The 27,332-nt window shown below is 42.4% G+C and overlaps 1 protein-coding gene across 4 annotated transcripts in view; it reads right to left on the bottom strand.

The window, feature by feature from the left end:
* The window catches only part of Ca10 (carbonic anhydrase 10), a 501,450-nt gene extending 474,433 nt beyond the window's left edge, over positions 1–27,017 (bottom strand). Inside the window, exons 1-2 of one of the 4 annotated variants that reach the window (XM_029484238.1) lie at positions 26,960–27,017; positions 24,791–25,431 (exon numbers count right to left, since the gene is read on the bottom strand). In XM_029484238.1, the coding sequence (XP_029340098.1) occupies positions 24,791–24,851 (61 nt within the window). In that variant the 5' untranslated portion in view covers positions 24,852–25,431; positions 26,960–27,017. Of the gene's footprint in view, positions 1–24,790; positions 25,969–26,345; positions 26,719–26,959 lie in introns of those variants that run through there. The other 3 variants (XM_021177199.2, XM_029484237.1, XM_021177198.2) reach the window with 3 other exon arrangements.
* Between the last annotated feature and the right edge of the window lie 315 nt (positions 27,018–27,332).

Here is a 27,332-nt window from a genome sequence, read left to right as displayed (position 1 = left end):
TAACAGACATTGCCACAAGTGCTTCAGAAGCACAGGAAAGGCAGACTGGGGAAGATGCTAACAGAGAGTGGGCAGGCTCAAAAAGGCACTGAGCATGCCAGACAATAGGGTCCAGATGGGATGGGACTGGAAAGCTAAGGACATGACCTCAGGATGATTCTCTGGACTGGAACTTGGGTGCCATAAAATGCTTTATTCACAGAGCTGTCGTGAAGTTCTATGGGTCTAGTCCAAGGTGTCTGGTGCTGTCACAGGCTGGGACGAGCACCCTTTTATAAAGCAGGGGCATTACTGTGGAGAACCAGATTATCCATAGTTTCCTGATATGTGGAGCACAGCGAGAGGAAATCAAGGCAGTGCAGACTTCCAGAATTCTTCATCTTCTTCTCCAGCTCCAGCAACCTGAGACCAGTGAATCTTAGTGAGGCTGGTTCATTGGTAATAGGATTAAATTTAGGGAGGACATTTGTCTTTTAGCCTAGAAAATCCAAGATCCCTTGGTAGTTTAGACCAAAAAGACTATATACTGCATACAAAAAGAGGCTCTCATCCCCTCATCAGCACCAAGGCATGAGCTGGGGGCTAACTTTCAGACTCAAGTATAATCTTACAATTTAATTGAGACCTAGGACCACACTGAGAGAGCAGCAAAGATGCCTTGGAACAGACCTTAAAACACAGGGTGGAAAGACTTAACTCAGCCCTACAGCTGAAGCTCAGGGTATCTATCCCAGAGAAGTATGGGCGAGCTGAACACCAGATACAAGTTATGTGATACCAAAAGCTTCAGATTACTGGAGTCAGCCTAACCCTGAACTATACTGCAAGGCACTGCCTGCTTCACTGTTTTGTCCACGCCTGATCCTGTGGGACAGGAGACAGCTGGTGCCATGCCCTTTGCCCAAAGGCAGGCACACAGTAGGTGACTAAGCCCAGGGAACAGAAACCAAGCTGTCCTGCTCAGCACAGCTCATGGTGCAAATTCTTTAGGCAAGCTTCAGAGTCTCCAGGGTCCTAGCAGTGGGGTACCCATCCTCTGGGCAGGTAGTCTCGATTCACACAGCATGACAGCCATAACATAGCAGGAGAGCCACAGAAGGCTTTTAAATGTCTATTTTTTAAAGTGGTTAGCAAGGCAGGAGAGGAGCTGTCAGAGGTCCACAATGAAGAGTTTAATCCAGAGACTCAGCAAAGAAGTGAAAGGAGGCAGAAAAGAGGTAGCAGCAGAAGAGGCTTTGGGATTTGGGGAAAGCAAAAGTGGTAAGGAGGGAACAAATAAAACCTACCTGTCACAAGTTAGAAATCACTCAAGTCAACATTTCCATTTTCCAAGTAGCCATTGAATTGTTAGTAACATTCATTTCCTGTGCTAGAAAAGCTCAGCTCCTTCATGTACTTGAAATTCGGACTTGTCTGTTCAGAATTCACCTCCTTAAGACAAAGCCCTTATTGTCAGGTCCCTGCTTTCATTAGGTCCACTGCTTATAATAGTATATTTCCAAGTACAGTGCAATGAATATAGATCATTCATTATAACCATCTCTCACTCCCCAAGGATATCCTTCCCTTATACATGGTGCTTAGAACAGTACTCAGAACACAGTAGATGCTCAATTGATAATGGTTTAGTGAAGAGTGACTATGACAATGGAGGAAGAAGGGCAGTAGGAAGAGCTGTTTGGATCAAAAGTTAGGATGTACAGAGGATGAGGGGCAGCAGGAAATGAGACTATAGTATACTATAAAAGTATCATGATGTGTCAATGTTAGGTGGGAAGGACAAACTAAGAGTTTGCATTTTATCTCATTGGCAAAGCAGAATAATCAGAAGTTATAAAGTAAAATGAGGTTTAAAGAGGTATTTTCTGTACTATTGTCCAGGTACCTTCCTTATCTTCAATGTTGTCAATATCATTTATTTTACCTCTACTTTAAACTTATTCACTTGCACCCAAAATTGTGAGTACGCGTGTATCTATAATTCAAAGCTAATAGACCAACACTTCATCAAATATTTATACCATGACCTCCCATTGGATTCTTAGTATTTCATTGCTACATTGGACCATTCTACTCCTGTACCTGCTCAATTGTCACTTGAGCTAAGGCTTTGCTCAAAAGTTACGATCTGCTCTTAAAGGCCAAGAGAAACTTAGATTCAAATCCTAGCTTGGCCACTCATTAGCTTTGTAATTTCAGGTCAATGATTTATTTAATGCCTCTGAATCCTGGCAAGATCCACTCTACAAGGGTGATTTGTGATGTGAAGGCTGGTATATGCTTTAGAGACATAAGCCATGAATGTTAGCTTATCAATATTAGTCAAAGGTAGTGACAATAGTAGATCTGTTTATTTCGCATGATGTCTATTTCCTGGAAAGGGGGGGTCTCACTTCCTTTCTTTGTTTTACTTCATAATATCGCTGTAGGTCCATATTTTCCTTTTCTTCAAGGTGGCTCTCATAATTCACTCTTCTATGAGTCAGTGCAAATCCATCCTTTATACCAGGGTTTCATCTTCTAGTGTGCCTTGCCCTTGGGACACCCCTGGCATCTATATGATTTATGAGCCAGAACACAGGCTTCATTTTACCTTACCATAAGCAGTCCAATAGGTTCTTTGGATAGTGCCTTAAAGCTCTGAATTCTGAGCCAGGCATAGTGGTGCATGCCTGTCCTCCATCACCTGAGGGGCTGACAGAAGAGTACTGCCTTAAGCTTGAGGCTAACCAGACCATAGTCTTTTTCACACAAAATGAAGTTCTCATCCTGTCCATCTTTCTCTGTATATTCTACTAACTTCATCAAGTGGCCTCCATCTTTAACTCAGACTTCCACCAGAGAATCCTGCTGGCTTGTCTTGGTGTCAATGGTCTGTCTCTTCCTTACTAGCAGTCAATTCTTCATGGTTATTACAAGCATGAGCACATGCTACCAGCAGCCCAGGACTCACTTATGGCTCTTAGGATAAACACAGAACTTATTAACATAGTTAGTTTGCATAAAACGTACCTGTGCTGAACCCTCTCGGCTTCATACCAGTCCCCATTTTTGCATAGACTTCTTTCTTTCACCAACATCTCCAGAGAACTTAACCTGGCTTAAACCTACTTCAAAACCAAAGTTACTCTGGACTAAGAAGGTCTTTTTGGTGGGGAGAAGTGGGGATCAAACTGCTGTATGTCACTGACATAAAACACTACTTGAAGATGTCTCAAAACAAAACAAACAAAAAAAAAGGAGCCAGGTTGTCGTATTACAAGAGAACGTGATGGATGAAGGAGCTGGTGCCTAAAAGCACTTCACTTCACTTTTCTAAATGTTTCCTGTCAACACGTAGGGAATGGGCTCCGTAAGGCTTAAGTTAGTGGGTGCTCGATAGAGGAGAATATTTATCTTTTGCTCTTGAGCTGTAGGCTCTTCAGCATTAGAAAATACCACCAACTCTGTCTCCTAACATGCCTGGGGCCCTTGGAGTGAGGAGGATTCTGATTTAATGAGCAGCTTCCACCATCTGTCAACAGGACTGCTGAGCACGAATTTACACAAATAGCAGCTCCCCAAACCCAAGGAGCAGAACGCTTGAGAGCCATTTGCACAAGATGCAGCCCTGGGATCATTGGTCAAGAAACCGTGTGCATGCAAACTGCTTTGGTGAGCAGTCACAGTGATTTTCTGGTGTCGGGGTTTCTAATGCAGCCAGCGTTTTCTGAGGGCCCAGTGAGCCACTGCAGGGGACAGGCTTGCAGAGCTGGCCCTAGAGAATCACCTCACCCTCCTCCCTGATTCATATGGCTTCTAGAAAGGCATCACTCAGGAGATGCAAAGGATACCACTGATCAAAGCACAGACACAGCTATGGGTGAAGAAGAAGAGAAATTGAGGGGCCAGACTTATGTATCTCCCTTATATAATACATTAAAGACAACATGAAATTATCTAGAATAATACAAATAACAGTGGAGTGCCTCCTGGTTTCACTGTGAAATAATAGTCATTGTCCAGACACGTTGTTAAGCATGCCCAATTCAAAGCATACCCTCCTCCAAGTCCACCAAAAGCAATACAGTGCCTTATATCTCTAGAGCTTGTTTTACATATGAAAACTATAAGTTCATCCTCTAAATGGAGACTGTTTCTTACACACACCTGTCTTTATCCCTTCATATCCAATATGACAGGCAGGTAAGCAGGGTGGCAGCATGTATGGAAAAATGAGTTAGATGCCCTAAGACCCCCCCCCCCCAAATAGCTTTGTACGTATTCACGTGAAAGCGACCATATTTTCTAAGCCTGAAATTCCTTCACCTGTAAAATGAAGATACTAATGTTCCATGCTTGGGATTAATATAATGAAATTATTTAAAATCACTCTTTTGGCTACTGCTACCTTGCACCTTCAGCTTGAAAGTGTCCACTCTCAAGTGCCTTTAGGTGTAACTTGTTGGAGCTTTTCTTCTAGAATCATTTTGCTTGCAGCATCAGCTTATCTATCCTTTTCAGGATAAATCCCTTTGTGTGTGTGCACGTGCACTTTGATATGCACATGTACTTGTGTGTGTGTGTAAGTAATTTGATAAGTAGCAATAACTTAAAATTTAGATATGGTGTATAGACTTCAGGACTTTTAACTTTTTAAATTAGTATTATTAATGTTTACATCCTGACTGCAGTTTCTCCTCCCTTCTCTCTTCCCAGTCCCTTCCCCCAAATCTTCCTTCTCCCCCACTCCAATTCACTCCTGTTTCTCTTCAGAAAAGGGCAAGCCTCCAGTAGATATGAACCAAACACTGCATATCAGGTTTCATTAAAACTAGGCACCTCTCTCCATTTGTAGTAAGGCTGGTCTAGGCAATCCAGTTTCCGAAGGGCCCCAAAACCAGCCAAAAGAGTCAGTGACAGGGCTTGCTCCCACTGTTAGGAGTCTCACAACATCAAGCTACATATATAGAGGGCCTAATCAGTCCCATGCAGGCTCCCTGGTTGTTGGTTCAGTATCTTCGGGTACCTTTGAACCCAGGTGTCTTAGTCAGGGTGTCTATTTCTGCACAAAACATGGTGACCAAGAAGCAAGCTGGGGAGGAAAGGGTTTATTCAGCTTACTCTTCCACATTGCTGTTCATCACCAATGGAAGTCAGGACTGGAACTCAAGCAGATCAGGAATCAGGAGCTGATTCAGAGGCCATGGAGGGATTTTTATTACTGGCTTGCTTCCCTTGTCTTGTCAGCTTGCTTTCTTATAGAACCTAAGACTACCAGTTCACAGATGGTACCAGCCACTAGGGACCCTCCCCCTTGATCACTAATTGAGAAAATGCCTCACAGCTGGATCTCATGGATGCACTTCCCCAACTGAAGCTCCTTTCTCTGTGATAACTCCAGCATGTGTCAAGTTGACACACAAAGCCAGCCAGCCAGTACACCAGGTTAGTTGATTGTGTGGGTTTTCTTGTAGTGTCCTTGACCAATCTGGCTCCTACAATCCTTCCTCCTCCTCTGCATAATGTTTGGCTGCAGGTCTCTGCATCTGTTTCCATCAGTTGCTGGATGAAGCCTCTGTGATGATAATTGAGTAGGCACCAATCTATAAGTTCTATCTAGAGCAATAAGACAACTGAAGATGATCAACGGGATACAAATTGGAAAGAAAGACATCAAAGTACTGCTATTTGCAGATGATAAAGTAGCATACATAAGCAACCCTCAAAATTCTATCAGGAAACTGGTAGATGCCTTCAGCAAAGTAGTTGGATACAAGATTAAGTAAAATATAAAATCAGTAATCTTCCTATTTAGAAAGAATAAATAGACTGAGAAAGAAATAGGGAAATAGCACCTTTCACAATAGCCACAAGTAATTTTAAATATCTTGTTGTGAAGTTGAACCAAGCAAGTAAAAGACCTGTATGACAAGAACTTGGAGTATTTGAAGAAATTGGAAAAGATATCAGAAGGTGGAAAGATCTCCTGCTTATTGATCAGTAGGATTAAGATAGTGAAAAGATGGACCATCTAGAAACTGCCATATCCGGGGATCCATCCCATAATCAGCTTCCAAACGCTAACACCATTGCATACACTAGCAAGATTTTGCTAAAAGGAACCAGATATGGCTGTCTCTTGTGAGACTATGTCGGGCCTGGCAAACACAGAAGTGGATGCTCACAGTCAACTATTGGATGGATCACAGGGCCCCCAATGGAGGAGCTAGAGAAAGTACCCAAGGAGCTAAAGGGATCTGCAATCCTATAGGTGGAACAACAATATGAACTAACCAGTACACCCCCCCCCCTGCCGGAGCTCGTGTCTCTAGCTGCATATGAATCAGAAGATGGCCTAGTTGGCCATCAGTGGAAAGAGAGGCAATTGGTCGTGCAAACTTTATATGCCTCAGTACAGGGGAACGCCAGGGCCAAGAAGTGGGAGTGGGTGGGTAGGGGAGTGGGTGGGGGAGCGTGTCGGGGACTTTTTGGATAGCATTGGAAATGTAAATGAAATAAATACCCAATTAAAATATATGGAAAAAAAAGATAGTGAAAATGGCCATCTTACCAAAAGCAACCTACAGACTCAATGCAGTTCCCTTTAAAATTCCAACACAATTTTTACAGCCCTTCAAACAACAATACTCAACTTCACATGGTAAAGCAAAAAATCCAAGATAGCTAAAACAGTCCTGTACAATACAAGAACTTCTGGAGGAATCTCCATCCTTAATTTCAATTTAGCTAGACTACTGAGATAAAGTAGTAAAAACTACATGGTATTGGCATAAGAACAGACCGGTTGATCAATGGAATCAAATAAAAGACCCAGATGTAAAACCACACACCTGTGGATACCTGATTTTTGACAAAGAAGCCAAAATTACACAGTGGAGAAAAAAGTGGCCTGGAGCTCACTAAGTAGGAGAGTTGGCCAGCAAGGCCCAGGAGTCAGTTTCAACTTCCGCAGCACTAGAATTGCAAGTGCAGTGCCCACGCTTATGTCCGGCATTTTCATACGAATTCTGAGAATCAATGTCAGGTCCTCTTGCTTGCAAAGCAAGCGTTTTGCTAATTGAGCCACTATCATTCCTGAACTAGCTTTTTTATTTATTTATTTATTTTATTTATTTCCATTTTACAAAGTAGAAAGCAGAGGGTTCAGAAGGAGGGCACTTACCCTGAGCCTACCACCTCATCAAAACTGCAGCACTCAGGCTCAGGCTTAGCCTCTAATTACTCCTAGTGTAAACTCCTAGTGGCTTCTGGGGGGCATTTAAACAAATGTGTGTTCTTTACCAGTCAAAGTGGATCATGAGTTAGAATTGCTTCAGTGGGTTAAAGGATCCAGTGAGATAAGTAGAGAGCTCTTTGCCCAGTGTCTGGTAGCTTTTACTATCACAGCAAAGTGGCTGTTTGGAGTGAATTGAGAAATTATCAAATGGAAGAAGGAAATCAACTTCAAGTTTTCACACCTCCATATAACCCTCCCTCAGCAGTCTCTAGCTCTCTGAAAGGCTCAGGAAATGGGCACTGCAAAGCTGTTTATAGTGACAGAGATCAGAATCTTGATTGCCATAGAGCAAGGGTACAAAAAGAAAAAAAACTACAAAAGAACAAGAGAATTCTTGTTGATGGAATGATCTCTATCCTGATAGTGATGGAGGGTAGCTAAGGGAACATATTCTTTTTTCAAACTCCTCAAACAGAAGAGAAAATAGCTGCATTTTATTTTGTCTATAGCATGCTTCTACACAACTGTTTATTTATTTGTTATATATTCTCTAGAGCACGTGTTTGCAAAGATTCTTCTGCAAAGGGCCTGAGAGGAAATAATTTAGGCTTTTCTAGCCATGGGGTCCTTCACAAATACTTGGACTCTTACATAGAGACAATACAGAAATAAATAATGGTAAATTACTGTAAAGTATTATTTATTGACAAAAAATCTGGTTTTATAAGTTTTTATGCCACGAAATAGTTTTGTCATTTGATTCTTTTTTACAAAACCTTTTTAGAATGAAAATGTCACTCGTTTTTTCTTATGAAACAGGCCGGGGGCTGCCTCTGGTCATTAGTCTGTCATATGACTGCCTCTGCTTTAGAGTTACAAGTTCTTTTGCCTTAGGACTTTAGTACAAATGCAGACACTAAGAGTACAGGGGCTCTGGCTACTGAGAGTCCTTGCCAGAATCCATGTGCTCCGTTACTTAACATACCCCACCCCCCACCTCCCCACTCCCACCCCCCCACACCCCAACCCCCCCCACCTCACCCCCACACCTCTACACCCTGTGTGTTCAGGAAGAGCCACAATCATTGTTCCCAGAGTCCTGCAAAGCTCATTCAACCTTATATTTGGGAGAAAATCCTCAGTGCAAGTATAGAGAGGGCTCATGACCTGGGCTATAAGTCTAGCCAGTCTTTGTCATCAGGGGAGAAGGTTTGATTTCTCAGGCTGTTATTTCTAAAATTGCTTATTCTCCAGGTGACTCTTCCATTTCTGAATGTAGTCTGACCTTCAGTCTCAAAATACCAGGGTTAATTCTTTTTTTTTTTTCTTCCTTTTTTTCTTTTTTTAAGGCTAACAGCACAATAGTAGATTTAGAAAGCCTACTGCTCCTGGCCAAACTGGCATCCAGAGTGCAAACCATCCCTTTGGGAAGGATAACTCTCACCAGAAGGTTTGCTGGGACAGGACCAGAGCAACTTAACAAAGCATGCATCTAAATCCAAGGCAGCAGGGGGCAAGATATCCCTTTTGGCTTTCTGACACTTGATAAGTTGCTCTGGGAGGTAAAAGCCATCAGAGTATGCACAAACTGATTCTGAGGTTCCTAAAGCCATCAAAGTATGCACAAAATGATTCTGAGGTTAAATCTTTTTAACGTTTGAATATTTCATCTAAAATTTAACCAATCCTTTCTTGGAAGAAAGTGGACTACCCAGGTATTGGGTTTATCCATGCATCTTTTGGAAGTTCAATTGCAGGTGTCATCGTTTGAAACTGAAGTGTTCCTCTAGGGCCTCAGGTTTTGCATGCTTCTTCCCTAACTGAATCCATTTCAGGAGATTGTAGAATTACTAGGAGGAGGAGCCTAGTTAGAAGAGGTAAGCTGTTAAGGGCAGACCTTTGAAAATTTTACCTGGCTTCTGGTTCCTATCACAGTCCATTTCCTGATCGAGCATGACACAAACAGCCTACACCACATGCTCCAATGGCCCTGTACTGAACTTCTTCAGACCTTCCCCATTTGACACTGTGAGCTTTCAATTGTTTTTGTAACACTTATATAGCAGAGGGATTCTCATACATTCTCTGCCCCGCATGAGTGCAGGTGCCTACAGAGACCAAGGCCATCAGAGTCTCCCAAAGCTGGAGTCACAGGTAGTTGTGAGCCACCAGAAGTGAGTGTTGGGAGCCTCATTTGGATTTTCTGCAGAAGGAGTAAGTGTTCTTAAACACCGAGCTCTCTCTCCATCCCCAATACTATTAATTTTAGGTTTATGCATGTGAAAAGCATTCTTTTTTAAAAATAAATTAAGATAATGAGAGAAAACTTTGAGATTTAGTAAACAATTGCTAAGAGAAGTATCACCAAGGTGATGATATTTGACAAGGGTTCCCAGGTCCTCACTTGCATGTCCTTTGAAGCTCTTGGAACTCATTACATCATGGAGATCTAACAGCAGGATAGTTGGTGTGGGTCTGTATCCAGCTTCTCTAAATTCAATCAATTTAAGAGAAACAGGAGTAGAGGTTTAGTGGATTAGTGACAACAGGCCATTAGTCTCTGCATTCTCAGTTGTAATCCAGCTTCTGTCAATGTGACCAGGGGAAGAAAATCTCACACACAGCCCGAATGTTCAGAAAAATCTCTAAAATAGACTCCCTATGGAAATACTCAGGGCACAGTTTACTTGTCTTTACTTAACATCAACACAGGCAGCATTCATCATCTGTCCATTTTCATGTTGGTCTTTTCTTTTATGCCTTTTTGCTAAATCGTTCAGACCTAATATTTAAAAATGAACCATGTCACAATGCCAGCACCAACCCAGCATTTAATTATCATTTTACAAATCTTTCTCCCAAGTGAATATTAAACCAAATCAAAGCTATGTTTTCATTTGCAAACCCATTGAAGAAAACATGGTTGAGGTTGCCATGTGCACAAATTAATACTTGGAGAAAGCCGGCAAGACTGATCACAAGCAAAAATAAAGAAGTCAGTTTGCAAGAATAGTGAGAGACAGTCTCCAAGCATGCGAGGTTAAGTATTTTGTTTTCTACTGAAAATGGATTGGCATGTGGTACTTAATTTTTTATTGTTCTGTTCAGTCACTATTTACTAAATAATAATAATAATAATAATAATGAGGAGGAGGAAGAAGAAGAAGAGGAAGATGGTGATGATGGTGGTGGTGGTGATAACAGGAGTAAGAAACTCCTTTGAATCAGCATTCAGTTTATACCTCTACTGCCAAAGTTGGGTTTTTACAGGGTGACATAAGACAACACACACAGGAAACCTTGACAAGTTTAAAGCATAGCTAAAATTGAAAATGTGTCCATCAAATAAACGAAAATAAAGAAAAATGTGGTTAGACCCAGTAAACTGTCTCTGAAGATCCCGTAGGGAAAACCATAATTAACTTCCCTCTTTCTACCTTTAAAGTTCCCCAAACATTCTAGTTCCCCTGAGTGAATCAAACTCAACCAACCTTAGCTGATTATGTTCTATACACAGCCACTGTGCTAAATACTTTCACATGCATTGGCTCATTTAATCCCCATGTTTTACACAATATTGCCAAATTCCTAATTTTACCCAGTGTGTCTTGTTCTTTTAGCTTCCACCATAACAATCAGCAAACCTTACTGTGTACCAAGTGCAATCTATAGCTTAAGCAGCATTCTACATTGTTTAAAAAATATCAATCTCCCTTAATGTCACAGACAGATGCTATTGACTGCAGTTCACAAATGATGTCATGAAATTTACTAAGAGATGAAGTCATACGTTAACTTTCAGCAGAGTTGATCGCAATTTAAAAAAAAAAAAAGAATATACAACATTTTCAACAAATATTTTTTTTTTTTATGTAGCAGCCAGTGTATATACCCTCACTTTAGTCCCCAGGGTCTTGCTAAGAGTCTACAATGCCACACAAAATCACCATTCTACAAATATAACTTAGGCTATCCTCAGATGCTCCTATCTCATGTTTTCCTCTCTACAAATTCACTTTTCTGTTTACAATCTCATGGTTCTGCCTGGGGCTGAGGAAATGGCCCAGTGGATGAGGAAATAGTCCAATGGGCAAAAAGTGCTTGCTAAACAACCACAGGGACATGAGTTCAAATCTCCAGAACTACTTCAATGCTGGCCAGGTATTAATTATGTCAATAATGCTTGCATTCCCATGGGGAGATGGGAGGTAGAGGCAGGAGAATTACCTGAAGTTTGTAGGCTAGCTAGCCTGTCATATGGAGCAGAAAAATAATAAAAAAGAGTCTGTCTCAAACCAAGTGGGAGGTGAGGACTAATAGCCCAAATTGTCCTCTGATATCCATACCATGTACCTACCATGCCCTCATTCATACACGCCAGCACACACACACACACACACACACACACACACACACACACACGAGTTATTTCTGTACTTTAAAACTTGCTGCTTTGGCTTTTTGAGACCTAGAGACATTTAGCATCAACGAAAACTCTGTAACACTCTACAGTGTAATGAAAACTCTTAATACTCTACAGTGCTCAAGTTAGATAGGTTAGGGTTGTGATTTTAAAGAACACTGAGAATCAAGGCAGTGGTGGGTGACTGACTCCACTGTACAGAACTAGCAAGCTAACAGTTATTATGTCAGGTCCAAACTCCCATCCTAATATTTTCTGCAAATCAGCCTATTCTCTTGCCCCCAGTATATTAATAAAAATATGTTCCAGGAATATTACCCAAGTCTCAAACTTCTAGACCCAAGAGAGGTCTGCGCTCTTAGATGCAGTTTTCTGTCTCTGGTCTGACTTGCAAATTACAGTAGCATCTTAATGTCAAAGCTATTTGGTTTTGGTTAAGTAGCTTTCAGGGAAAGGGAAATTATTATTAGAATAAACAATGGAAGTTCATCATACTATATACACATTCAGGCCAAATATAAATTTGGGTGTATATCTAGAAGCTTATAAACAGATTTATAATTAGATTATAATGGCAAAACCAGATGAAATTTTGTGAAGGAGAATTACAATTTGTAAGAATTAGTTTAAGGAAATAATTCAACAGAGGTAATGATCTATAGATATGAAAAGCTAACAAAAAGGCATAAACTTGAAACAACACATCACTAAACAGTAGAAAATAATTATTAAAAGATGCTATTTTAGATACTTCTATTATTTTTAAAAATATAACAAGAAATATTTGCCAACTGTGGTGATATGAATGAAAATGGTCCCTGTAGGCTCATAATGAGTGAAACAATTAGGAGGTGTGGCCTTGTTCAAGTAGATATGGCCTTGTTGAAGGAACTGCTGTAGGCTTTGAGGTTTCAGAAGGCCAAGCCAGGCTCAGTTTTGCTCTCTCTTCCTGCTGCCTGCCAATCCAGATAAGGAACTTTCAGCTGCCTCTCTAGTACCATGATTTCCTGTATACTGCCAGCACCCTGCCATGATGATCATGAACTAAACCTCTGAACTGTAAGCCTGCCCCAATTAAATATTTTCTTTTATAAGAGTTACCATGGTCATGGTGTCTTTTCACAGCAATAAAACCCTAACTCAGGCCCTAACTATTCACCAAACCTTTTGTCCTGAATTTGGGCACAAAAGCTAGACTAGAAGACTCCAAGCTGCTACACATACATGCTGATGGCTGGTGGACAATTCATGTGAGCAAGAAGCTTCCAAGTCTTATTTCATTGGCTTTGGGATTTATCTGAATCCAGGATTTCCTGAACTGCTGCAGTAATGAAGCCACATGAGAAAATCCTTGAGAAATAAAGTTTTCAAAAGCATGTATATAGGAAAGTTGTAATCTTCAATTTGGTAAAAACAAATTTTGTCTATAGGACCGGATATCTCTCCTAAATTTTTTTGAGACTTATACACTATTTGCATTAAAAATCCAGTGAGTCGCAGTGTAAATCAGGTTTGTGGCTGCAAAAACGCTTCTATAATTTTTGCCTTGCAACCAGCAGAGATGAAAGAAGAGCATCTCATTTGAATACACAATTAGCCTAAATAGTAGGTGCTTAACAAGCATTTACTTATTAGTTCCCGCCACATGTCTTACCTGTAATTGGTAGCACAATAAGACTCTTTACTTGACATAGTCCCATCGATTTCGAAAGCAGGAGAAGGAACATCAAACACCACACCCACTCATATCTCCAAGACTGGAGGTAGCTGTCATTTAGGCGCAACACTGCACTAATCCAATCTACAGAGCCAAAAAGAACTTCTCCAGAAGGAAACATCAGGGATTGGACTTGTTGCAAATATAATGTGTGTGTGTGTGTGTGTGTGAGCCTCACTTTTTATATTATTCTACAGAGGTTTGAGTCACAACAGCTGAGGGCTGGGTTACTATAGTGACAACGTAATACATCACTATTCATATCCAGGGCAAGCAGTGGACCAAGAATGCCCTCAGATGCTTTGTCTCCTGACCTCGTATTCCAGGGATCAGATGCTAACAAGAAGAACGCTTTGTCTTTAAACTCTCTCCTTTCTTATAATTAAAATAGCACGGCAACAAAATGATCCGGGTGGTCATTTCCACATACTTGCTAAGATCAATCAGGTGGGAATGCCTGCCCTTGACAGCAGCTCCACTCTGTTACTTCAGCTCCAAGGCTTTTGGTAGCTCTTCTCTCCAGTGAGAAGTAGCCAGATCCTTTACTCTTGTTTACAAAAATCCAGAGCACTCATAGGTTGGTGAATAACAGTCATCAACTTGACAAAGTTTAGAATCACCTGGAAGAAAAACCTCGGATGTGCCTGTGAGGAAGCATTGAACGTCTGGGTTAACTAGGGTGGGACAGTCCCACCCTGAATGAGGACAGCATAGTGAATAATTCCAATACCTAATAAAACAAAGAGAACAAGATGAGCACCAGCATCCGTTGCTCTTTGGTTCATGACAACAGATGGAATGTAACCAGCTGCCTCATATTCCTATTTCCATGGCATCCCAGATGCAGTAGCCCCTGTCTCAGAACCACAAGCCAAAAAGAACTCCTCCTTACTTAAGTTACTTTTGCCAGGTTTAAACATGGCAGTGTGGAAAATAATGTGAGAAGTAACTTTTTCTTTTTTTTTGGACATAAGTCTGAAAACACGATAGCCACTAGCCATTTCCTGTAATTCTCTGTATCAAGGGTCAAAAGGAGGACCCCTGAATAGAATAGTTTAGTAAGGTACTAACTAAAGGACAGTGAGCTTCCTGATTTGCTAGTTTCTCCTATGATGGAAAAACATGGCATCCCCTCTACCAGGGACAGAAAAGACTCCAACAATATTGAATCCCTGCATCTAGAAGCTCATGTCTTTACTCTGGTGTCACAGGACACAAAAAGAGCTGAAATATGAGTTAGTGAGTGCCTACCTCAAATAAGGATGGTTTGTCTAGCAAACCTATGAGTTCAATTTGAGAAAGAAAGACAAAAATATCCAGCAGGTTGTCCCTTTCTTCTCTGACTTCTTGCACGTTTGAAAATCTACCAGCAGAAGCAGGTAGTAGAAGCAAGAGGATACCTGACACAGGAATCTGATTTACCTCTCCTTCCTATGACATAGCTTCTGGTCTCTTATTCTCCTATGAAATCAAGAAGTAATTCTAAATCACTCCTTTCTATTCATTTATGTATTAATTGATTTGTATTAATTGTAATTAATTGTATGATTTATGATTAATGATTAATTAATTAATTTATTTATAGAGCCTCTTCTAAATGTCAGGCACTGGACCAGGCAATGGGAAGTACAAACTACACTGCTTGTATATCATGACATGTGCATTCTGCAAGGACCAATGTCAAGGCATTTTGTTCACTACATTTTACCATAGCTTGGACTGTTGTCACATTATAAGAGGGATCTTTTCATTGCCTTTTGTTTAATGAATAGTCAAACATATTAAACACTGGGAAAAGAAAGAAAAACCTAAGAAACCTGCTGTAAATATGTTTCCTTATGCATTGATTTTTAGAGCCCCATGAGTCATTCATTGCTAATCCCAACTTCAGAGGAAGGGGCTGTGCTCACTCAGTAAATTCTGCCATCCGTATTATTTTCACTGAGGGTACAAGGTAGCAGTGTGTGTAGTGAGGACACAGAGGGGAGGAGCAGAATGGAAATATGTTGACTCATATCCTCCAGTAAATGTGTTTATTCCAACTCTGACATCACTGCCAAATGTGCTGCAGAGCCAGCAAAACTTGGCTCTGAAAAACTGAACTGAAAGTCACAGGCTTCATTTCCTACTGCCATCCCCTTTAAGCCACTGGGCATGAAGTATTGGACAGAGTTAAGGATGAATTCTGCATCTGCTATGACAAAACTGTCACCTTTCCCAGACCAGGAGGCGAAGACATTTGTAGGCTATCTCCTTCATAACCACGGATAATCTCTCCCCTGGTTCTTTCATGCAAATGTAATCAACCCCAAACCTTGGATACCCTATTAACAGTGGAATCCCACTAATAAAGAACAATCATGGCTTTGTAATAAAGGCATTTCTAGACTCCTTGCCATTACTGGAAGACCCTCCCCCCAAACTTTACATGCTGGAAATCCTTTAAGGTTGTATTTAAAATTACTTGCAATGAAAACCGCAAAAAGAAAAAAGAAGGAAATGTTCAATAATAAATTAAATTAGGTGCTGCTTGAGATGTTCCAAAACATGGGTAGACGAATAGATTTCTGGATGTTTCCCCTTAAGTATAGAAGCTTAGTAATAAACTGTATAAGGAGATTGAACACTGTACTCTATACCTGAGTTTCTTCAAAAGGTTCTGGAAAGCCATCTGGAACCAGAAACAACATTGGAAAATGCTTAGTGATCTCAGCCAAATGGGACATGGCTAACCCAGTGCCATAAATATTTTCTTGCCCAGTCTCTTCCCGAAGAAGTGAGTGATCAGGCACCAAACTCTCTTGAGTCTCAAACAGAGACCTTTCTGACACAGTGGCACTGAGCAGTTCTCTCCATCATCATTATCCACCACGTGCCACTGTTATTGAAGCCATACTTTCTAAGCACATGTCCATCTTGCCCTCATCCACTCTCTAGTTATCACATTGCCTCTGTGACACCTACTGAGCTCACAGTGACCTGTTTCATCCTTCTGCTTTTGCAGATATAGTTCCAGTACTGCTGCTCCATATCATCCCTCCTAGTCAAGCAGCGCAAATCTTCCAAGCCAACCTTTAACATCAAGACTCAGCCGAAGCATCCTAATGGTGCCTACTGTCTTCTCCCTACGTGCCTCCACCTGCAAAATGATTCAGATATTCCTTCTCTGTTCTCACTATTTTTATCCTTCTTAAAATATTTACCACACAATTTGAAAATTCATCTCTTAGTGTATAATAAATTCTTGCAGGGAGATTTCACTATTTGACTCATTCTGATTGATTCCAGATGACTGGAAGGATTAGAGCAGGCTCAATAGACATTGTATGATGAAGCAAGCCAGCAAAGAACTATTTTATTTTAGGTCTGTATATCTGTGTGTATTTATATATCATTAGATAAATAGATAATGATGATTGATAGATGATAGATACAGATGGATGATAGACAGGTAGTTAGAAATATATAGATAGATGACAGGTATCCTCGTCATAGTGACTGTACTATTAAAAGGATACAATGAGTTTGTAATTCGGTAGCTCATAAACATGTTTTCCCAAGTGAACATGCAATATACCGGAAACAAGAGTTGTGTATAGTTAGGTAAAACTGATACAGAATATTGGGTAGTGGCTTGACCACCTGTTTCATGCAAGGGTGGCATCTGTTGTATAACCTAAAGTTCCCTTACACAAATGTACATGTAGATATTTCCTTCTGTGCCTTTATCTAATTAACAAATGCAATCATTCTTATTCAAGTACAATGTTAAGATATTTTCATTTGTTTAATATGCAAACACCAAGGGTTAAAAGCATCAAGGTAAGGCTGGGCTCCAAGAGTTAGGAAAATGACTCTGTGTTTGGCCTGCCCCTTGGAACGTTCCACACTGACATAACTGATTTAGGAAGCTAGGAGGGTTTGCTGTTGCTGGATCTGGGGCTTTGTTGTTGTTGTTGTTGTTGTTGTTTGTGGTGTTTGTTTTGTTTAAGGCTGGAACTCACTATATTGCTAATGGCTGAAAATTTAAGAAGATAATTCTGTGTGTTCTGTCATCAAGAATAAAGGTGGTGAGGAATGGAGAGAGTCTGGTTTCTAGGCTATTGCTTCCACTATTCAAAGTACAAATGTATTGTGTAAGTCACACACAAAATAGATTACATATTTTTTTTCCTGTGCTCCTTGTAACAAAAAATACTAAGGCCTCAACATTTCATCTTGACTTGGGAGACCTTCCTTGCGACTGTAGCTTGGTTTGTAACCCTAGTTCCAGTCAATTGTTTAAACCCTTGAGTTCATATGCCCAGTTTACTTCACTCTTGACATTTTTGCTTCGTGCTATGAACATATTATTTCCTTATAGCTTTCCTCTTCTATCTTGCTCTTTACTTTGAAATTTTAAGCTTTTTTCTAGTTCAGATATTTTCATCTTTATAAATCTTACCTTTCCTCACTTTTATACACCAAGAACTGCTTTTCCTTCACACTCCCAGTATAGTCTATGAATCTCTATCATGCAGTATTCATTATCATATAAAACACTTAGAACAATCAATTGTTCAGTGTGTGTGTGTGTGTGTGTGTGTGTGTGTTGAACAGTATTGAACACAGAGAAAATGACTGAAGAATTACATGGCATTTACAAAACATAAAAACATTTTCAAGCATTAGAAGAAGCAATGTTTATAATTTAGATCAGTCATAATGAAGTAGAGTTATTTGTGGGGGATAGCTTCAATTCATTGTGCAACTATTGTATGCCAGACACAAGGACAGATTGTTTGTGCATGTCTCCAATCTTCACTTTATAGGTGAAAAAGAGTTGTCCCACCGAGCCTACTTTATTTCTCCAACACTACCACATAATAACCTTCTAGAGCATGACTGACAAACTTGTCCTTCAAGTGTGGGCTTCTCCTTGTTCCATTGCCTATGCTAATTCTCCCACATGCACCATTGGCCATTGTAGTGGTAGTCCAGATATTAGGCTAGGCATTCAACCAATCCTGTTTTGCTATTCTCATAGTTTCCTCGTTGTAACTACAGCTTCAGGTAGTGTCAACTCTGCATTTCTCCATGCAGATGAGAAAGCTCAACTCTCTCCACACCATATTTCCTGAATTGTCTATGATCCCAAATAGGCACAAGCCATGCCAAGTATAGCAGAAACATGAAGTGGTCAACAGGAACTTGAGACCCAAAGCAGTTAGAATTGAGAACTGGTAGGAAATGAGTTCAACACACTGAATTAATGCAAAGCTACATATTATTAAGAGAATCTCAAATGGTGTTTGTACAGTGGTTTTTTTTTTCCCTAGTATTTTAGCTTCCTAAGAGGGCTCTTAGACCCCGGTGTCTCTCAAAGCAAACCTTGGATTTCTGCTGTGGTATTCTTTCCTGAGCATTCACTCATACCTACTTCTTTGCTAATGTGATCTCCATTTAATTGATTCCACAGTCAAACATCAGTCTCCCATCTTCATTTTCTTTCATGGCCATGTTCTCCCCATCTATAGTATTTATACTATAGTATTAGACAATTGGATATCATTCCTACTGCTTTCTAACGTTAGACATACTAATGCATTATACTAAACTACTTCTAAGCAATTAAGCATTTTCATATAGTTTTATGTCACTCCATATTCTCCACATGCCTCTCAACTTTGCTTTTATAACTGTGTTTTAATCTTGGCTCATCCAATAATGTAAGCACTTTACATATGCAAAACCTGAAGGATGCTTTATCATTTCTGATGTTGGTTCAAATAATCTTTTAGAAATAGACAAGGCAAATAAATACTGTGTTTTGCAAGTGAGGGACTCAAGTCTAAGAAGCTAAGGCAATTGCCTATTACCATGTATGTGACTAGAGTAGAGTTGGGTTGTGGGGTGAGCCTTCTAGCATCCATAGTCCTTCTTTAATGACTTGTTATCTTACAGACTCATGACATTTGGCTTTTCCCTAAAGTGAAACCTCAAATCCAAATATGAAATACTTAATGCAGGTCACGAGACAGGTGTTTGGTACTGGTGTCTTCAGGTGTCAGTTAATCAATCTCTCTGCACCCAAGGGAAGATCTCTCCCCATGGACTTTTCTCTTCCACTCTTGGGATTTTCCATTACTTGGTTCTCTTCATTCACTGCCTGGAGACTTTCATCTAGGATGATGGTTGTCTGTCATTGCCTATGACATCTCACACAGCAAAATATTTCAAGGCACTTTCTCAACTTATGGGTCATGACACTCAATGTGGGTCACATATAAGATATCATAAAAGTAGAAAAATTAAAGTTACAAAGTAGCAACAAAAATACCTTTGTGGTAGGGGTCAGCTCAACATGAAGAACTGTCTTAAAGGTTCAAAGCATTAGGATGGTTGAGAACGACTGGTTTAAGGAAATCATATTGCTAATGACACAATTATCCTGTTGGAGTGGGGCTTAATTTTAGTTAACAGAATATTATATTTCAAGTCATGTATACACAGATTTCTAATTAGGAAGAACTTTAAAGAGGAGTTTATACTGATTTATAATATATAATATATAAGAAGGATGTGGAGGAAGCCTGTTGATCTTGGTAAGAAGGACTTCAGGAGACTGGGTGATATATAAGACTCCCCAAGTCTTGTCTCGCTTAATATTGAGTAAAAAATGAACAAGTATAGAACATTCCTAATGATGCACTAAACTCTAATGCTACTTAGTCTTGTTTGTATGAGAAGTTCAATCAAGATACACTTCTGGTTTTCTCAAGAGTTTCTTGAATGTGGGATCTGTGTTCTATGTTACAAAATATGCTAGTTACTGTGTGTGTGTGTGTGTGTGTGTGTGTGTTATATGTATGTGTGTGTCTGTGTGTAATATATATATATATATATATATATATATATATATATNTGTGTGTGTGTGTGTGTGTGTGTATGAATTCATATGCACATGAATGTTTATGTGCATGTACGTGGGTTATCAGAGGTCAGCTTTGGGTGCCTTCCTCAATGACTTTCCATCTTAGTTTTTGGACCTGGCCTGCCACTGAACCTGGAGCTCACCGATACAGCTAAACTGCCTGTGAACTCAGGGTATCTGCTTGACTCTCTTTCTCACATGGGCATTACTGTGCCTGGCTTTTTACAGGATTGCGGGAGACCTGAACTCAGGTGTTCACATTTGTGCAGTAAGGGCTTTATGAGTCATCCCCATAGTCCCTTGACTGATAATTCTTATTGCTTTTATTGAAGCCAACAGTGAAAAAAGAGAAGTTCTCCTCTATGTGAATCAATTCTACATCCAGTAGCATTTGTAGAAAATAAAAAAATAGTTGATATTAGTGTCTGCTTGCTAGGTACCAGACACTATGCTAAGTGAAAAGTGATTAAACATCATTTATCATCTCATCTAAGCATATATAATAAGGTGGCACCCTGCTATTACTTCTTTTCTGTACATAAAACAATTGTAGCTTTTAGGTTAGAAAAGGAGTATGTGAAGTAAGAAGTATCCTTTCCTTACAGTGCATGATGATTAAGATTCCAGATCTACTTGGGTAATAGTTTCATCTGATGGATAGATTTAAATCCAATTCAAGTGTTATGTTACTACACTTTTAGCTTTCCAGTATAAACTTTTACTTTCAAGACCTTGAAGCATAATATTAATTTAGCATGAATTATTCTTTCAATTAGACATATCAAACTTCTAAAAATCAAATAAATAGTAAAAAAAAAAATCAAACTTGAAAAGTATTGAACCAAAACGTAAATGGATATATGGATATTTTTACTCAGATCTGGATGTGCATTCTCCAAAACTTCTGTGGATTTTGGTTGCAAAATCTAAGAAGGATCAAATCAAAGTATCTACATTAAATTTAAAATGTGTGGTGCTGTCCCATAATTAAATGGCTACTGCTGTTTTCATGAACAAACTGGCACAGGGTGAAGTTACATAAGTGGGGGAAGTGGAGTACAACGTACAAATTCAATCAGGCAGCTGTCTTTGGACCAGGAAATTCCCTCTTGTGCTACTCAGCATCCATTCTCACTGAGCTGAGCAGTGAGAAAGGGAATGGTCCTCTAGCTAGCACAGAGGAAAAACACATTCATTCTCATTTCTCTCTCCCCTACCTTTCTTCTCTTCCTCTCACCCTTCTATCCTCTTTCTTCCCTTCCTGGTCTCTTTACAAATCCCTGCTACCTTACATCTTTAGCCAAATGACATTTCCATTATGTTTCCAGACCGTGGCATTCCTTTCTAAGCCCTGTTGTGCTGTCGCTAACTTGCCAAAATTGGTATGATCCCTCCAGTGGACAATATGCATGCTCCTTCCTCAGCAGCAAGGTAACCCTGGCCAAATGGGCTTAGTCCTTATGCCAACCAGATTATTTCAGCAGAGCAACAAAACAGACCAAGCCTGAGCATCTATATTTTATATGACATAGCCAAATAAAGGATAGAAAGAGCAAACTCCCCCTCCTCTGTGTGTTTGTGTGTGTGTGTGTGTGTGTGTGTGTGTGTGTGTATGTGTATGTGTATGTGTGTATGTGTGTGTGTGTCTATGTGTCTGTGTGTATGAGGGTTGGGACCTTGGGTTAATAAAATACTGAGTTACAAGGTCCAGAGTGTTCCTGAAAGCAAAGGCTATCAAATGTAATCCATTCCACAGATCTTCCATAGGCAAAGTTACCACCAGTATTTTCTTCCTGCACACTGTTTTTGCTGCAGGTTTTTACTGGCCTTTTCCAGCCTATGTTCCTCAATAATGAAGTCGAACCTAACCATGCCTCATCCTTCACTGTCTGGTAATGTAATATGAATTAGCACCCCTTTACTGGCCAGGGACACTGACCCTCAGATGGTGAAAAAGTGCCCCCACCCCATTTATATTTCAAAACGTATGATAGTGGATTCTGTGATCAGAGGATTTTGTTCCTTTTGGTAAAACTCATTCATGAGTAAATTAAAACTGCAAATCATAGAAACAGAAACGAAAGACCCAGGAAGGCCTCTCTGAGGCATCGTTACTCAACCTCAGCACCTCCCATTCCTGCGCATCCTAGGGCTGTCAGATGGCAAGAGAAGAACTGAAGTCCCCAAACTGTGGCAATTGTGAGTCATGATTGTCTCACTAATCATAATTCAGACATATACGAACTTCACTAAAGAAGGAGCTGTGCTGCTAGGAAGAAAACCCCTTGGCTGCAGGGGCCGAGGGGGCTTCTGAAGTCAACTGTGCGATGTATAAACACACGCTGCTGCCTCTTTGCCTACACATCTCCAGGAAGTGTACATCCATGCAGATCCTAGCTGAGCACTCTGAGTGGAAGCCTAGTTTTCTGTCTAGTTAATAGCTGCTGGTTTTGCTTACACTTTTATCCTCCTCGTTACATCGCAGCGACGATTATTTGGTAAATACATGTGAGAGGCCACACGCTCCATACACACTTCTTCTGGGGTGGAAATAACCTCCTCCTCATGTTTCTGGCTGAATAATTTAGCTGCTGACACACCAAATCAAATGCAGCCGTGACAGGTATCCCACTAATAACTCTGAGGCTAAAAACAGACTATTGCTCAGCATGTGTGTTCCCCTACCCCCATCTCATTGCCTGACCTGATTAAGGGTTGAGGTTGGGGTCTAATAGGGTTCTTAAGGAAGTCCAGCCCCTCACCCAATGTTATGCTTTATTCAGTCTTACAGGAACTCAAGTAGCTCTTCTGAAAATGATTATGACACCAGAGAGAGGCAGTAAAAGTATATTTTCTAGGTAGTGGAATGATATGGAACAAGAGAAAGGGGGCGACACAGTAGAAGATGTGTAATATGGTTTTGTGAGATGTCACCTAGTCTACCCCTGGTCATAGGACTCACAAATCCTCAGAAGTCACCTCAATATACTGGAGGACAGAGTACAATAGAGTAAGAATTCCTACTGTGTGCAGCAAAGTAAGAATTCTCACTGTGTATAAAAGGGAATGACCTCAGACTTCTCTCGTCTACTATATGGACATTAACTCTCTAAAGTATTACAGTGGCATGTGTTTTAGTAGGGTGGCCAAGCTCCAAATATGATTTCACATAACAGAGTCCCATTCTGTCTTTGGAAGAGATTGAAATTAAACAGCAGTATCTAGAACTGGGTCCAAAGTAAAGAAAAGACAGAAGGGGGTTTTAATAGCCAGACTCGGGTCTGATTTAGGAGGTGGGGACTGGCAAAACTAAAGGAGGAGGCATGAACCTGTCCTACTCCAAAGCTGCCCAAGCATATCTGCTCAAAGAGGCAGGGCTCCTGCTCATCTACCTATGGAGACTTCATGGGAAGTTGGCTCAGTCCCTAATTCTGCAGAGGGAATGCAGGCAGAAGAGAGAACTGCAAATGGGCTACACCCTGAGCGCTTAAATGGCAGGTGCAAGGGAGTGGGTGCTGGTGATGGGAGGAGCCAAAGGACTGGGGAATGTCTACATAGTTCCCTCCAAGCCTATCTTCCTGCACCAAGAAAGATACATCTTGGAAATGACAGTTCCTCCCAACACAAGATACTAAGATACAGGCAGGCACAAACCCTGCCTTAGTCACCTCAACACCCACCCTGGATTCTCATTTGGGGAGGGGGGGAGGGGGGAGGAAGCCACAAGCTGGCACAAGTAGCCTGTGATCAGCAACTGAGCCAGCACATTCTTGCTACTGGGAATTAAGACCTTAATCTAAAGCAGCATTTCTAATACTGTATTGTTTCAGGTGTGTTTGCGGTGGGAGGGCTATGCCACTGGGTTTCAGACACCAGGATACAGTCTTCAGCATCTGGAGAAGGTAGATAGAGGGGTGGGGGTATTCCCCAGTCCCGCATCTTCCTGCAGTCCCTTTAAAGTGCCTAGATAACAAACCAAGGCTCTGCATCTATTTTGCCAGCAGGAACCACTGAGTTTGGGAACTTTGGAAGCCAGGGGTTGGGGGTGGGGGATACCAAGGCTCAGATTTCGGCGCCAGAGTTCTCAGCCAGGAAAGCAGTTGAAAATCAACACCCATTTGCCTCCTCATTTTCAGTCTCCATCCCTTCTCCTTTCCAGGACGCCACAAAGATCCTACCCATAGCGGCACACCTACACACACCTACACCTACACACACACACACACACACACACACACACAGACACACACACACACAGACACACAGAGTCACACACAGAGTCACACACACAGAGTCACACATATATGGACACACAAGCCCGTGCACACACCCTTGGGCTTAGAAGGTCTTTGATTCATAAGATAGCAAAGCCACAGAACGAAAAAGGCCCGTGCCACCTCTTTGCTTCCCGCCCTAAGTCTGCACACGATAAAAAATAATAATAATAATAATAACCACACATTCTAAACACCACCATAGAACACACCACCCCTCCAGTAACCCCAGCACGTCCCGTACCTGATATGCAGACGATGAAATTGGCTTGAAGAAGAAAAAGCACCTCCCAGACTATTTCCATCCTCTGATTCTCATTCCAGGTGCATCACTCGACGGGAAAACAGGGGGGAAGGGGGGAGCCCGACACGGTACACACATACACACACGCACACTCTCTCCAGAGAGCGCACACTCGCGCTCCCACCCGACAGCCGGCCAGGGACAGGCACCCCCAAGATCAATAACGCAGTTTGAATTGTTTCGGCAAATCTCCCCTCGGGCTCTTCGGATGTGCTCCCCAGATGTGCTGACACATGTCCGATGCCTCGTTGCCTCGGAGGTCTCCCCGCTCTTGTGTCTCTGCTCCTCTCACCAGTGGCGGAAACAGCACTTGCGGCGACCGCGGCGGCGGCGGCAGCCACCTGAAGCCAACAGCGCTGGGCTTTTCCTGCAAAACCGAGACCCCAATCCGCCGGGCGCCCCAAGAAGACATAGACAACAGCCCCCCGCTGGGCCGAGCTGTAGAGTTCTGGGCTCTCGCTCTCTTTCCGCAGGCTAGCTGAGTCCAGGTAGTCCGCGACAAGTTGCCCTCGAAGTCCGCCCCCCTTCACCGGGGCATGGTCAAAGGGTGGCTGCTGTCTCTGGTCAGGCCAGTTCTCCTGCTTCCGGAGGGGTGGGGAGAGAGGAGCAGACACCGCACACAGAGAAAGAAAGAGAAGCGGGGATTATTGCCCGCAAACACAGGTCACCAGCTGCCTCCGTTGACCCTCCCTGCTCCCCAAGTCCTCGAGCCGCCTGCCGCCTCCAAGCTGGCTTCAGGCGATGCTTCCAGGACGCCAAGCCCAAGGCTAGGCTCCCAGGATTGGGGTGCGTCTGGAGTCTCACTGACTCCCCCTCGTTGCACGCGCGCTTTCCGCTTTTCTGCTATTTTCCAGGGCTCCCCAGACCCCGCAATTGCCTCGCTTCCATCGCCCGCAACTAGCACCGCCGCCGAGATTTTCCGCAATGCAACTGCAGGGGTCGTTATTTCCTCGCCTACGGATCCCGACGCCTTCCCACTTGGAGAGGAGGAGGGCAGGTGGGGGCGGGAGCATGGGGAGGAGGGGAAGGAGAAGGCTCGGCCAGGTGAGCTTCCTTGCGGCCGCCCGGAGTCCCCACGTCAGCGGGGCGGCCAGGCACCCGGGGGCGGAGGCAAAAAGTCCGTCCCGGGGAGGGCGGCGAGGACATAAGGAGCAGTAGCTGGGAGTCAGCACTTCAGGCCACTGCCTCAGCCCGGACCCTAGGCGCCAGCCTTGGAACTCCGCCCCGCCCGCTGCCCCGTTTCCCCTCCAGGAGCTTGGAGTTTCTTTTTTCTTTAAAAAGAACTTCTCGGCTGCTCGCTCACTACAGAAAAGCCGTGCGGGACTCATCTTGGAAGGACTGCGCTGTGCTCATTCCCTCTGCAGCGGAATTTGAAGGATTTTTTTCTCTTTCTTTCATAATCCATTCCCTGCCCTCTCCTTTTCGTCCCTCTCCTGCTCCCTCCTTCCCCCCCCCCGCCCCTATCCTGCTCGGATGCCAGAAGAAAGCTACTTACCCCACAGTTCTCTTCGCAGATTCCCTGATCAGGTGCAACTCTTGCCCGCAAGTCCCTCACCTCCCTCCTCTCGCAACGGACACTCTAAGTCCGGGTACCAGCGGCCGCCTAGCGCATCCCTATCAGAGCAGCTACGGGAGGATCCGATACCATCAGAAACCCAGGCCTCCCGGGAAACGGGTTTCCCTTCTTGTTTTTCTTTCACCGTTTTTCTTTAGAAAAGCTCTCAAACGCTTTGGTGGCTTTTGATGGACCCCGGGATACTCTTGGTCAGCGACACTCATCAGCTTCCAGGGAAGGAGATTTCCCCCAGCAAGCCGGCGCGCGCGCGCACTCTTGCCCAGCGCGCGGCTCTCTCGGGCCCCAGGGGAAGGAGGGGGCGGCGAGAGCACCACCCACCACCCAGGCGGAGCCGGAGCCGCCGGGTCTGCAGAAGGTCTAGCCCTGGAAGGGCGGCCTGGGAATGCAGTGCGGATGCAGGGTAAATGCTAGGAAATCCAGAGCTCCGGACTGCTCGCCTAAAAGGGCTAGGGGTGAACAGGGAAGGAAAAACTGCAGCAGATTTGTGTGCGTCTATCAAGGCAGGAGTGGCTGGCGGAAAGCCCCAGACCTACCTCTTTTAAGGGCGCTGAAGAAGAAGAGGGCAGGGCAGAGGGAATCCCTGGAAAGATCTGGGGTTTGTGGAGAAGCTTGTCCGGATACCCAAGTGTGACGTTGGGAGGTTTTGCATAAGCGCGGATGGACACACACAACAAACACACGCACAACCCACAGGGAATATTTTTGTACTTTTAAATTGCTGATGCTTAGAAGCTGTTTCACCGTGAGCCTTGATCTAATAAGCATAGAAAGAGTGGAGAAGTGGAAAGGAAGAAGGTGGGAAAGAACCATGTTTTTGATCTGCACAGTAGATGCAGCAAACACAGCGAACATTCAGACTGTGTGGCATCTAAGGGTGCGGCATAAGAGCCAAAGTAGTTACACCAG

This window comes from Mus caroli, chromosome 11 (assembly GCF_900094665.2).
Source record: "Mus caroli chromosome 11, CAROLI_EIJ_v1.1, whole genome shotgun sequence".
NCBI classification, from domain to species: Eukaryota; Metazoa; Chordata; class Mammalia; order Rodentia; family Muridae; genus Mus; species Mus caroli.
Note: the sequence above shows the minus strand (reverse complement) of the source record. Positions and strands in the feature narration are given on the sequence as shown.